The sequence below is a fragment of the Schistocerca americana genome, chromosome 7, assembly GCF_021461395.2.
Source record: "Schistocerca americana isolate TAMUIC-IGC-003095 chromosome 7, iqSchAmer2.1, whole genome shotgun sequence".
Lineage (NCBI taxonomy): Eukaryota > Metazoa > Arthropoda > Insecta > Orthoptera > Acrididae > Schistocerca > Schistocerca americana.
In genome coordinates, this window is record NC_060125.1 from 356,530,440 (window position 1) to 356,545,482 (window position 15,043).

The window sequence follows — 15,043 nt, forward strand, 5'->3', positions numbered from 1 at the left end:
ATAACTGTAATGTATGGAAAAAGGGCATTTTTACATTTTTTTCAGTGTCTGAAGCTTTCAGTCTGTTTCTTTATCAAACATTACAAATGCCTGACAACATACAAACAAATTCCACTTAATAATCTGTCTGATTCTACGCACTTGTTCCACTTCGAGTTGCAGCCATATGATTCATTTCATTTTAAAATACTAAATACAGTACTAGTATGTGCAATAATCGACTTTATAGATGTACGACTGTGGATGTACTAGAGGGCAAGTACTTCGTACACTCAGCCCATACAATTCAGAATAATGCCTCACTGTTCCGTCATTATAGAATTATAAATAATTACAAAAGAAGTACCGAAACAAAACAATTTTTAACACAAAAAATAGCGAAAACAGAGACTTGCAAATAATTTTTCTCTCTCAGATATCTGACACTGCTTAATGCTTATGGAAGAACACTCAATGGAAAATATAACCAACTCGTCATGGAATACTTGCAATTTTCCACAAAAGCAAAATCGTCCAAACTTTTATCCGTAGAAATAAACATTAAGAAAACATAACAGCACAATATCCACTATTGTAACATGACTTTGAACGGCCAAAATAGATTAATTTCCAATGTTAGCAAGCGGCGTCACCGTCCAAAATTTATTCCCGTGAAACCTTGGCGGTCGCGTGAAGATCTGCTGACGGCATGTGAAAATGCCGCCATTTAAATAATATTGTGGAATGTCTTCACGTGATGTGACTTGACAGCAATGTGAAATAGCCTTAACATAATTTTCCTAAACATCTCCTACCAATTCTTTTCACTTCTTGTTCCAAAATAAATTTTGTTTTGTACAGAATATATTAAGAAATAAATCAGTTCTAGAAGGACATTGGGAAATATTTCATACTGCCAACAGTCTACTGTAACTTTCCTGTGAAGTGGTGGCTGCATTGCTGGTGGGGTGTATCCAACTGTCAATGTACGTCATATGCTGTGTGCTGCATGTAGTAGTGTGAAGTTAAAGAGAGCAGGTTGGAACGTGGGAGATAGTTAATTGGCGATTTCTGAAGAATTACTGTAGTGGCTTGGCAGGTAAAACACCATGTCCTTATAAAAAGCTTACGTAGTGTTTTGGCGCACAACTGATTCGTATCTCAATTTTTTAGTTATGGATGGTTTTGGTGATAATTTCGATCAACCTGAAGTTGATCCAGCAGCAGAATTCCTAGCTAGAGAACAAGATCAACTTGCCGGATTAGAGGATGAATTAAATCCTGGAAATGCACCACCTGCTGCAGACGGTAAGAAGGAAGTACATTAAATGTAATGTTGAAATGTGGTTACCTACTTTGCAGCGATTTTGTGTGTGTGTGTGTGTGTGTGTTTTACTTTTGGATTTATTAATGTGGAAACCTAATTTTCTTTGCAAACGGTACTATGTACCAGAGCGTTAGACAAGGTTGTTAACATTGTTTTCGTTTCCAATCGTATGATTCTGTAGGCTCTATAATTTGTATTTAATTTTCATAATCAGTTAAGTTACCTTCGACGTTTGATTTACTGATGCCTTGGTGTATGACTTTAACTAATTTTTAGATCAAGGCACAGTGAAATTACAGAAGATTTGAAACATTCAATATAGAAGCTGTGTGATATTGTCGCTAATGATATTGTTTTTCTTTTTATCATTGTGCTACTTAAAATGCTGCGGTGACTCTACCTGTAAGTTTGATAGATCAGAGTAGTATTGTTGCATGTGAATGAACAACTGTTAATGAACATCTGAACATCTATTTTTCGAAATTTAATTTATCTTGGTGTGGTCAGGACTGTATTTGTCTTTTGGCATTTTAGTTTCTGCATATGTACCTAATCATCATCTAGAATTTCAATGAAAAACTGTATATGTGAGAAGTTTCGTTTGGCGTGATACCGTTAAAGAAATACTGAATCATTTGTACATGGACATACATATATATGGTGCTAAACAGTTTTCATTTAGTATGTTTTTCTTATGTTAATGTATTTTGGTGATAAGAATCTCAGTAAATTAGCTTACTATGCCTACTTTAATTCACTGCTTTCGTATGGCATCATATTTTGGGGTAATTAATCGTTGAGTAGAAAAGTATTCATTGCTCAAAAACATGTAATCAGAATAATTGCTGAAGCCCACCCACGGTCATCCTGCAGACATCTATTTAAGGATCTAGGGATCCTCACAGTATATATATTCACTTATGAAATTTGTTGTTAATAATCCAGCCCAGTTGAAAAGTAATAGCAGTGTGCATAGCTATAACACCAGGAGAAAGGATGATCTTCACTATGCAGGGTTAAATCTGACTTTAGCACAGAAAGGGGTAAATTATGCTGCCACAAAAGTCTTTGGTCACCTACCAAACAGCAGCAAAAGCCTGACAGATAGCCAACTAACATTTAAAAATAAATTAAAAGAATTTCTAGATGACAACTCCTTCTACTCATTGGCTGAATTTTTAGATATAAATAAAGGGGGCAAAAAAAAGAAAAAAAAACTTAAACATTAGTGTCATGCGATATTTTGTGTAATGTAATATATTGTACAGACATCTTTTATTAACCTGACATGTTCCACATCATTACGAAGTGTCGTATTCATAATCTATGGAACAAGTATTAATCTAATCTAACCCCGTACATAGTTAGTTTTATATATGGCCATGTCTGTAAGATTACGTTGAGCTGGTGGTTTATTTCTAATTGCCGGTTAAGAAGACTGATCTCTTAATCATTAAAGCTGCAAAAATACAAATACTGTGCAAACCAATAGACTGACTAAACCCAATTCAATTAGTGGGGCAACCAAGGGAAAAGGGGATTTTGGATGGGGACTTACTGAAAACTCTATACCAAAAAGTAAGCCCAACAAAACACACCATAAGAACACAGTATTACCGTGTCCAGTTAAACTTTGTAGGTCAACCCCAGACCAGGATACCAATAAACTCTCCCCACAACTACAAATCCCAATCTCCAGTTCACCTACATAACTCACCTTCTGAGATAAATTAGTTATTGTGTGAGCAGCTTTTCTTGCATTTTACAGTTGGTAACTGTATGCAAGTTGTATGATAGGAAGTGAACGTGACAAATGAGTCAGATAGGACAGGACAGTGGAACCCATGAGAAAATAGTTTACAATGAACATCATAAGTGGATCAATGTTTTCTTAATTAAATTGTGGGAGAAGGTAGGTGGATCAGTGTTTATTAATAATAGTTGCAGGTTTGATATGTTAATAAACATATATTGACCTACCTGCTCCTGTGAATTAATTAAAAGTATTGATCCACTTATTCAGTGGTTATTCGGGCATCTAAGAATCAGTTTAAATTTTGACATATTGTTTTTTTTTATATGACAACATTCTGTGCAGTTTATTCCATTGTCACCATGTAATTTCCTACAGTCCACATCATGACGACTGTAGCACACTAAGTGACCCAATAACGTTCCTCAGAAATACATCACCACCACATAATAAAACTGCTATAGTGTGCCACCACTACACACACCATACCCTTTACAATGTGTTACTTGCTCTCCAAATCGCAAACCACAGCTCAATGTCCCACAGCACATCGCGGCACAGTGCAACTACATCCCAGGTTAAAGCAGATGGGTGGTATCCTACAACCAAGTATGGCACATCCATCCGTATTCAGATTTTCTCTTTATCCCATAATCTATTCAGGCAAATGCTTGAATGCTTCTTTTGTGGAGGTGTGATAGGTGTCAGCCCCATTCTCATAATATCTAAGCTTGTAATGTCTCCAATCGGCCTCTTCATGGAGTCAGTATTTATAACCCAATCTTCTTTAATTTTTTTGTGGTTCACAAATATCAGTCTTTGACCAAAGCTTTTGCAGGTCACGTTTTTTAACTGTGCCCATCTTATGTGAAGTGCTTCCTCTGGTTAGTGGATAGTGGTAATCCTCCTTTACATCCTGCAATCTAAATTCTCAACAGTGAATTTTTTTACTGTACAGGCAACAGAGTAAACACGATGTGGCATAACTGATGTCTCAAATATAATAAATTTTAACATAGGAAGGAGTTTAGTTCTTAGTGAGCAGAAGAAATCAGTTTTGAGATAGCGTAAGATGTATGGGAAGAACTGTACAGTGTTCCTGGAAGACGCTAGAGTTCAGATTAATCATTCTAAAGTGATGAACATCCATGTTTGGAACTGAGACCTTTTATCCCTTCATCATAGTACACTGAAGTACTCGGTCTCTTATGTTGATCATTCAGTTTAGTATAGTGAGTGAGGTTGTCAAGTCTTTGGAAGTTTTTTCTATTAAGGATTTTGAAACATTGCATTGCGAAAAAGAAGTATTGATCATGGAGAAGATTAATACAAATACCACTGTATTTACAATTATGTACAGTGGTTTGCCTGCATATGCATGCTATTAGGCATTTTTTTGAATATTGGTACTGCATGGTTACTAATACAGGACAAGGTTGTTTTCAGTTTTAGTGTTGATTTGTATAGTATCATAACTGTTCATAATTTTTTTAAGATCTTTTTTTGTAACTAAGAAGGAAAGATATCTAGAACTACGATAAATTAGAAGGGAATGATCATTGCATGCAGCTTACCATTTCCTTCGGTATTCTTAATTCTGTAGCATGTAAAAGTTCAAAATGGATGTGAACTTTTAGATTGACAATTATTAACCATATTAAATGGCAGAAGTGTCTATGTTTTCAGGGGTCCTCAGTTTCAAATGGAAGGGGAAATAAAAGTAATTACATCCCCATGATGTAAAACCAAAATTTGTGAGCATATGCTTTCAGGGTGGTAAGAGAATTTTCTGTACATTACCCAGTTGCATAACTTTAGATAAGTCTTGCGCATCAGATCTAGATTTTTTTTTGGGGGGGGTCATAAAGTGAAATTTTATCTCTGAATAGCTTCTGTGTAAAAGGGCTACCACCTGGGAGTATTATAATAACAGTATGGGTAAACTGATTCTCTGTTGATAGCCATGACTGGTGAGACTGGAAGGTCACAACTTAAGAGGCCAGTGCTGCCAAACAAAAATATGGACAATTACACAAGCTAGAAACACCTCCATGACATGAAATACAAAAGCTACCTGCACAAGAGTACATCTGACAGTATTGCACAACCGACAAAAAGTGCAAGTTTACCACTGTAAGACTGGGTGTAAACGTACTTGCATTGAGGCTAATTCATGGATAGAAAAACACAAATAGCACAGTGCAGCATGCTAGCTTGAACACATCAGAAAATAGCAATATTTACTGAGATGGAATAGTATTCCATACAGTGGGACAGTGTTGCCCCAGCAAATATTTATGTTCATTGAGAGACAATCGTGGTTTTGATGAATTCTCCAGACATTGATTGTATCTGCTTGGATCATCAATGTCAGCTAATACCTACTATGGGACTCACGTTTGTACTGCTATAAAGTGGGAAGTGCACACTGTGAACTAGGAACCAAGAAATCTCCACATCTTATGTGCAGTCACTTAACAGTTGTGGTTCAGTTTCTCTCTGTTCTTCATTTGGCAAAAGAAGATACCTGATGGCTAGCAATGCTGTTGCTGGCTTTAAACTGTGAAGTACAAAATGCTACTGGTGGTACTGAAGCTATGTGATTGAAAACAGTTGTGTATAGAACTGCAGCAACACTGATGTGTAGCCATGGAAACACATATGGAATCACTTTACATAGACTGTTGTAGACATGAGAAGCAGGTATGTTATACCCTCTTTGTCATGTATCTGTTTCTCATTGTATAGCCTAGACACGGTGTATCTATGATTCAATGCAGTAATGTTACTGTAATTGTAGTGTTGAAACTAACACTTGCCCATCAATGCACTGCTATAGTGAATGAAATATGAAGAAATCTTTGGAGTCGGTTAGCTTTTTCTGCTATGTTTACCTTGCCTGTTTATTTCATGTTATGCATATTTGTAATTGCATATAAATTCTTGTTCTTCCCACATAAATGTATAAACATTACTTGTGATATATAGTACTATCTGTTTAAGTTACTGATAATTTTGATGTGCCTACAGATGCCATGTTTGGTACACAAGGTTCTGCCCCTCTCACTGGTAGTTTTGAGATGATTGATAATTTTGGACAACAGGATGGGTTAGGACCAGACCTTTTATCATCAGCTCCAGGTAAGCAGCTTAAGATAACTCCACAAAAAAACTTTCTGCTATGCACATTTTACCTATTATAGTGAAAGAAATATTTTTCATCAATACTAATTGCTTTTTATATTTCAGTTTTTGTCAAATTGAATACATTTGTATGATAGTTAGAATAGCTTTTCAATTTTTTTGTGGGATGAAATAACTTCTAAAAAATTAATAATTTTGCGCAGCACTGAGATTGCGAATCAGAAATAAAATGGATTTCACTTCTTCCAAGTACGTATAGGTTGTGCATTTAGTTGATTCGTATATCTCATCTAATTTTGATAATCATAAATCAAATATATAGTAATAAAAAAAACATTTGTTTTGGTCACTAACAATTTTTCATGATTCCAGAAGTAGGGATAGGGTGATAGAAATAAGAATGTCAATCAACAGCTTATGTCTTACGGTTCAAGGAAAGAGACAAGACATTTAGATAGAATAAGAGTAAGATAAGTGGAGAATTTGAAACATGAAACACTAATTAAATTGGTTTATCATTTCTACTTTTAAAGGAAGATAACCAATTTTGGTTGGTATTTCTTACAGATGTTAGGAATTAAAATTGGGGGGGGGGGGGGGGGGGGGGAGGAGGAGGAGGAGGAGGAGGAGGAGAGGGAAGTCCACATACATTTTGGCTTTTGGTTCAATCCTTTGTAATTTTTGGGAAAGTTAACAGATTTTTGTTGTCAGTCATAACACTTGACCAGCTGGTCATATGCTGTAATATTGAATGCCTCATAGCCAAGCTTTGCAGACTTAGGTTTAAATCTGACTGTGGATTTGTCAAAAAAATTTTCATATGAAGATATACATTTTAACTAAATAATTAGTATTTCTCTATTAGTCATTTAATAGGAAAGTGAATAGAAAGCAGAGGTGTTGTTCGTAACAGTGGCTGGAAACTTTAATTAGATGTTCAACTAGGACAAATATTAGGGCCACCAATATTTTTGTATTATATCAGCATACATGCCGTGCCAGGTTGTCTAACCCTTTAACTGCTCTGGATGTGTTAGTGCCAACGCCTTTGTACCTGTCCCTGTGTGCTCTGAACATGTTTGCATGTGCAACCAGTCCTTCTACCTGCTACTCTGAACATGTCAATGCGTAGACACGCTCAGAGTACCAGGTAGGACTGGTGGTGCCCATAAACATGTTCAGGGCACACAGGGACAGGTACAAAGGCACGGGCACTAACACGTCCAGAGTAGTTAATGGGTTAATACCGCCCTGTGTGCAGAAACCTCACCAGCAATAGTCTATTGTGAACCTGACAGTTAATTCAGGTTTTGAGCAGAAACCTAGGGAACTAGACATTGGTAAAAAAATAATTTGAAATTAAACATTGCAAAAGCAAATTGTTTATTTCCCCACAAAACTACCAGCTGAAAATATTAAGATATGGCATGGACAAAAAACTTGACGCAGCAGTGTCAAATTTGTGTAGTAAATAAATGTGCTGTGCAGAAATAAAGTGGACAGCATACGGTGTTGAACTTTCTCGTGATACTCCTTTGATCCTATCTGGTAAGGATCCTACACTGTGCAGCAGTGCTCCAAAGGAGGACAGACAATTTTTACTTTTTTCCAATTTGAGTTGTTCGTAATTGCACTTCCTAGGTTTTTAGTTGAATTTGTGTCGTTTGGACTAGATTGATTTATTGAGTAACTGAAGTTTAATGGATTCTTTAGCACTCCTGGATAACCTCACACTTTTCACTGTTTTGGGTCAATTGCTAATTTCACACCGTACAAATGTATTTTATAAATCATTTTGCAGTTTGTTTTGATTTCCTTATTACTTGACTAGGTGATAAACGACAGCATCATCTGCAAACAACTGAAGACGGCTGCTCATACTGTTTTCTAAACAGTGTAGATAGATAAGGAACAGCAGAGGGCCTTGAAAACTATCTTGGAGAATGCCAGAAATCAGTTATGTTTTGATTGATGACTTCTTGTCAGTTATTATGAACTGTGGCATCTGACAGTAAAATGCGAATCCAGTCAAATAACTGAGATGATATTCGATAAGCACACAACTTGATTACAAGCCATTTATTTGGCACAGTGTCAAAAGGTTTCTGGAACTCTAGAAATGTGGAATCAATTTGAAATCCCTTGTCAGCAGCACTCAACACTTTGTGTGAGTAAACAGCTAGTTGTGTTTCAGAAGAAAGATGTTTTTTAAATCCATGTTGACTGTGTGTCAATAAACCATTGTCTTCAAGGTAATTCCTAATGTTGCAAAATCCTGCTGCATATTTACATTAATGATAAGAGCCTGTAATTTGGTGGGTTACACCTATTGGGTTTCTTGAATCTTGTTGTGACTTGCGCGACTTTCCTGGCATTGGGCATGGATCTTTTGTGGAGCAAGCAGTTGTATATGATTAAGTATAGAGCTATGGTATCAGCATACTCAGAAAGGAACGTAATTGGTACACATTAAGGAAGACTTTCTTTTATCAAGTGATTTAAGTTGCTTCACTACTCAAAGAATATAGACTTCTAAGTTACTCACGATGGCAGCTGTTCATGTCTCAAATTCTGGAATGTTTACTTCAGGTTCCTAGGCAAAGGAATTTCAGAAGGCTGTGTTTAGTAACTCTGCTTTAGCAGCACTGTCTTTGATAGTATTTCCAATGCTATCATGCAGAGAAAGCATTGATTGTCTTGCTGCTAGCATACTTTACACATGACCAGAATCTCTTTGGATTTTCTGCCTGGTTTAAAGACAGTTTCATTGTGGAAACTACTATATTTCCTTGAAGTCTGTGCTAAATTTCGAGCTTCTGTAAAAGATTGTCAATTTTGGGGGTTTTGCTTTCTTTTTAATTTGGCAAGCTTTTTTAGTTATTTCTGTACCAGTATTCGCACACGTTTTGTGTACCAAGGGGATCAGCTCAGTCGTTTTTTAATATATTTAGTCAGATGTGATCTACATTTACATTATTAATTTGGAAGGAGATGGTCTCTCAGGAAGGTGTCAAGTGAACTTTTATCTGCTTTTTTGAATAGGTATATTTTTAGTTTATTTTGAAACTTCTGCAAGTTATGGTGTTCAGTCTCGCTATGACAATCTTGTGTTCACTAATCCCTGTATCCATTTTGATGCTTGTTATTAACCTGTCCCAGATCTTCTCCTTGGTGGTGGTATACCCAACAGTGCATTGGAACTTGCCACACACATCATGACCCATTTTGTGCATGCATTGATGCCCTCTTCTTATCCGACTACATAACAAAAGCATAAAAGACAATTGAAAACATTCAGCTATTCTTTAGTCTCCCATCACGCCTACATAATGAGCCTTTATGTGACTGGGAACTGCTTCAGCCTCTTTACTCGCCATACAATATTGTTCAGGCCCTAATTAGTCTTAATCAGGTGATCCAACATCTGACTGTTACTCGGACACCATGTACTGACGGTCTTTGATACCATATTTTACGGACTATGATGCTCTTATTTCTTTGAAAAAATGCCTCCATGATTCAGGTGCATTTATACTCGAAATTAATATAATGTCCAGCGTGTGATTTAAAATACCTGTTGTTGTTGTTTTCAGTCCTGAGACTGGTTTGATGCAGCTGTCCATGCTACCCTATCCTGTGCAAGCATCTTCATCTCCCAATACCTACTGCAGCCTACATCCTTCTGAATCTGCTTAGTGTATTCATCTCTTGGTCTCCCTCTATGATTTTTACCCTCCACACTGCCTTCCAGTACTAAATTGGTGATCCCTTAATGCCTCAGAACATGTCCTACCAACCGGTCCCTTCTTCTTGTCAAGTTGTGCCACAAACTCCTCTTCTCCATAATTCTATTCAATACCTCCTCATTAGTTACGTGATCTAACCACCTAATCTTCAGCATTCTTCTGTAGCACCACATTTCGAAAGCTTCTAATCTCTTCTTGTCCAAACTATTTATCGTCCATGTTTCACTACCGAGCGAGGTGGCGCAGTGGTTAGACACTGGACTCGCATTCGGGAGGACGACGGTTCAATCCCGCGTCCGGCCATCCTTATTTAGGTTTTCCGTGATTTCCCTAAATCGTTCCAGGTAAATGCCGGGATGGTTCCTTTCAAAGGGCACGGCCAACTTCCTTCCCCATCCTTCCCTAATCCGATGAGACCAATGACCTCGCTGTCTGGTCTCCTTCCCCACAACAACCAACCAACCAACATGTTTCACTTCCATACATGGCTGCGCTCCATACAAATACTCTCAGAAACGACTTCCTGACTCTTAAATCTATACTCGATGTTAACAAATTCCTCTTCTTCAGAAACGCTTTCTTTGCCATTGCCAGTCTACATTTAATATCCTCTCTACTTCAACCATCATCAGTTATTTTGCTCCCCAAATAGCAAAACTCCTTTACTACTTTAAGTGTCTCATTTCCTAATCCAATTCCCTCAGCATCATCTGACTTAATTTGAATACATTCCATTATCCTCGTTTTGCTTTTGTTGATGTTCATCTTATACATTCCTTTCAAGACACTATCCATTCCATTCAACTGCTCTTCCAAGTCCTTTGCTATCTCTGACAGAATTACAATGTCATCAGCGAACCTCAAAGTTTTTATTTCTTCTCCATGGATTTTAATACCTACTCCAAATTTTTCTTCAGTTTCCTTTACTGCTCGCTCAATACACAGATTGAATAACATCGGGGACAGGCTACAACCCTGTCTCACTCCCTTCCCAACCACTGCCTCCCTTTCATGTCCCTTGACTCTTATAACTGCCATCTGGTTTCTTTACACATTCTAAATAGCCTTTCGCTCCTTGTATTTTACCCATCCCACCTTTAGAATTTGAAAGATAGTATTCCAGTCAACATTGTCAGAAGCTTTCTCTAAGTCTCCAAATGCTAGAAATGTAGGGTTGCCTTTCCTGAATCTTTCTTCTAAGGTAAGTCATAAGGTTAGTATTGCCTCACTTGTTCCAACATTTCTACAGAATCCAAACTGATCTTCCCCGAGGTCGGCTTCTATCAGCTTTTCAATTTGTCTGTAAAGAATCCGCATTAGTATTTTGCAGCCGAGACTTATTAAACTGATAGCTCGGTAATTTTTTACATCTGTCAACACCTGCTTTCTTTGGGATTGGAATTAATATATTCTTCTTGAAGTCTGAGGGTATTTCGCCTGTCTCATACATCTTGCTCACCAGATGGTAGAGTTTTGTCAGGACTGGCTCTCCCAAGGTCATCAGTAGTTCTAATGGGATGTTGTCTACTCCGGGGGCCTTGTTTTGACTCAGGTCTTCCAGTGCTCTGTCAAACTCTTCACGCAGTATTATATTTCCCATTTCATCTTCTCCTACATCCTCTTCCATTTCCATAATATTGTCCTCAAGTACATTGCCCTTTTATAGACCCTCTATATACTCCTTCCACCTTTCTGCTTTCCCTTCTTTGCTTAGAACTGGGTTTCCACCTGAGCTCTTGATATTCATGCAAGTGGCTCTTTTCTCCGAAGGTCTCTTTAATTTTCCTGTAGGCAGTATCTGTCTTACCCCTAGTGAGATAAGCCTCTACATCCTTACGTTTGTCCTCTAGCCATCCCTGCTTAGCCATTTTGCACTTTCTGTCAATCTCATTTTTGAGATGTTTGTATTCCTTTTCCCCTGCTTCATTTACTGCATTTTTATATTTTCTCCTTTCATCAATTAAATTCAATATATCTTCTGTTACCCAAGGATTTCTACTAGCCCTCGTCTTTCTACCTACTTGATACTCAGCTGCCTTTACTACTTCATCCCTCAGAGCTACCCATTCTTCTACTGTACTACTTTCCCCCATTCCTGTCAGTTGTGCCCTTATTGTCTCCCTGAAACTCTGCACATCCTCTGGTTTAGTCAGTTTATTCAGGTCCCATCTCCTCATATTCCCACCTTCTTGCAGTTTCTTCAGTTTTAATCTACAGTTCATAACCAATAGATTGTGGTTGGAGTCCACATCTGCCCCTGGAAATGTCTTAAAATTTAAAACCTGGTTCCTCAATCTCTGTCTTACCATTCTATAATCTATCTGATACCTTCTAGTATCTCCAGGATTCTTCCATGAATACAACCTTCTTTTATGAGTCTTGAACCAAGTGTTAGCTAAGTTATGCTCTGTGCAAAATTCTATCAGACGGCGTCCTCTTTCATTTCTTACCCCCAATCCATATTCACCTACTATGTTTCCTACTCTCCCTTTTCCTACTCTCGAATTCCAGTCACCCATGACTACTAAATTTTCGTCCCCCTTCACTTACTGAATAATTTCTTTTATCTCATCATACACTTCTTCAATTTCTTCATCTGCAGAGCTATATGGCATATAAACCTGTACTACTGTAGTAGGCGTGGGCTTCGTGTCTATCTTGGCCACAATAATGCATTCATTATGCTGTTTGTAGTAGCTTACCCGCACTCCTATTTTTTTATTCATTATTAAACCTACTCCTGCATTACCCCTATTTGATTTTGTATTTATAACCCTGTATTCACGTGACCAAAAGTCTTGGTTCTCCAGCCACCGAACTTTGCTAATTCCCACTATATCTAACTTTAACCTATGCATTTCCATTTTTAAATTTTCTAACCTACCTGACCAAGTAAGGGATCTGACATTCCACGCTCCGATCCGTAGATCGCCAGTTTTCTTTCTCCTGATAACGACGTCCTCCTGAGCAGTCCCCGCCAGGAGATCCAAATGGGGGACTATTTTATGTCCGGAATGTTTTACCCAAGACGACGCCATCATCATTTAACTATACAGTAAAGGTACGTGCTCTCGGGAAAAATTATGGCAGTAGTTTCCCCTTGCTTTCAGCTGTTTGCAGTACCATCACAGCAAGGCCGTTTTGGTTAGTGTTACAAGGCCAGATCAGTCAATCATTCAGACTGTTGCCTCCAGCAACTACACCAGTTTAAAAATGACCATATATTCGATGCCGTAGGAAACCTCTTTCTATCCGGCAGCATTGGATTCAACTTGCGGCAGCAGCAGTGCACTGATGCGATGAACATGAGTTCCAGGGATTCACAAGCTTGCTAACACTTTCTGCCTCCCACCCCACCCACACAAAACCAGAACACTAACCTGTGACGTGTCATTGCAGTCTGTCGTGCCAGTGAAATTGAACTGAAAGTGATTTGTCTTATTGGTAAGAGTACAATATTTTTGTTAATAGCTAATTTCACAATAATAAATGGTATCCATACGATGTGAGATACAAATTGAAAATAATAGCATATGCAGAACAATATGGAAACAGGCGCTGAGCAGCAATTCGGCCTTCCACCAAAAGAAAAAACCACTCTTGATTGGCGGGCTAGGAATGAACAACTTTATAAAAGTGAGGAAGATTAAATGTGCAAATAAGAGAACTGAATGCAAATTGGCCAAAACTAGATGACATGTTGAAATGGATTCAAGTACACCATCAAAACGGCATTGAAATTAATACAAAAATGATTAAAAACATGCTCATAATCTATCGCTACAGTGAAACTTAATGAACTTTAATGGTAGAGTTGCTTGGTACTTACAGGTTTATGAAGTGTCGTGGGCTTAGCATGCGAACCAAAACAAAAATATCTCCGCAAATGCCACAAGAGTATGAAGAGAAAATATTATCATTCCGTCATTTTATTGTTAAACATCAAAAGAAAATCAGTATGGGACTAAGCCAAATAGCAAATATGTATGAAACTCCTGAAATTTGGTGTACTGAATAACAGAACTGTTGCCATGAAAGGTGCTAAAACTGTAGTTATAAAAACAAGTGCACATGGAAAAAATGCACTACATTGTTGTCCTTTCATGTTGTGCTGGTGGTACTGAACTTAATCCAGTGAACGTTATCATGTGCAATGCAATGCCAAAACCTTTTGAAATACCACCAGATGATGGTAATGTACATGCAAGGGTTGGATGGATGATACTGGGATGAAATTATGGATTAACAGTGTGGGAGAGAAGGAAAGGTTCTTTATTGAAGAAAAGGTCTCTTCTTGTGCTAGATCAGCTTAGTAGTCATTTGAAAAATTCTGTGAAAGAGAAATTCAGACAGTGAAATGCAGAGCTTGCTGCTGTTTTGGGAGGACTCACTTCACAATTCTAAACCTTGACATCTTTATAAATAATCTATTTAAAGTGTGCACGAGAGAGGAAAGGAACAAATGGATGATGGATGAAACCCAACATGAATTCATGTAGAAGGGCGCTTCAAAGTGACCTACAATAAAAGAAGTATCAGTGGATAAAACAGTCATGGCCTAGAGTGAGAGAAGACATTACTGTTAAATCTTTCAAGAAGTGCGGCGTAAGTAACGCTCTGTGACAATGGAGACCATCTTACATATGAAGAGGACAATGATGGTGGTGATGAGGAGGAGAAAGTTCAGGTGACTATTTTTAGTGATTTTAAAGGTCAGTTCAGTTTTTTAAACAAATAATTCTTTTTAGTCTGGTCTTGCAATCTAGTAAGCAGGCCAATAATAAAAATGGTTTAAAAAAATTGCTTGAAAATTGTAGTCTGTAAAGTATGGTAACATTGGACTAGAAATTGTCTCACGAGACAGTATCGCCCTAATGTCCATAAACAGCTACTGATCCCACAAAAGAGATCTGAAAACTGCTTGAAAGTTATGGTAGCCTGACAATGATGCAGAGTAGTAAAATCATGGTGCCTTTTGTCCCCGTATCAGCATGGTTTTTGCATCAGATGATACACAACTGGCAATCTGGTTATGTTGGCAACAACAATCTGACAGGCATTTTTCTAAATGGGAACGTCTCATTACAGTCTGTC

General features: G+C 37.6%; 1 protein-coding gene across 8 annotated transcripts in view; it reads left to right on the plus strand.

The window, feature by feature from the left end:
• The first annotated feature begins 862 nt into the window (after nt 1–862).
• The window catches only part of LOC124622057 (clathrin light chain), a 64,290-nt gene continuing 50,109 nt past the window's right edge, over nt 863–15,043 (plus strand). For 2 of the 8 annotated variants that reach the window (XM_047147625.1, XM_047147628.1), the window contains exons 1-3: nt 874–1,078; nt 1,153–1,287; nt 6,090–6,200. In XM_047147625.1, the coding sequence (XP_047003581.1) occupies nt 1,155–1,287; nt 6,090–6,200 (244 nt within the window). In that variant the 5' untranslated portion in view covers nt 874–1,078; nt 1,153–1,154. Of the gene's footprint in view, nt 1,079–1,152; nt 1,288–6,089; nt 6,201–15,043 lie in introns of all 8 variants that reach the window. The other 6 variants (XM_047147624.1, XM_047147627.1, XM_047147623.1 and 3 more) reach the window with 6 other exon arrangements.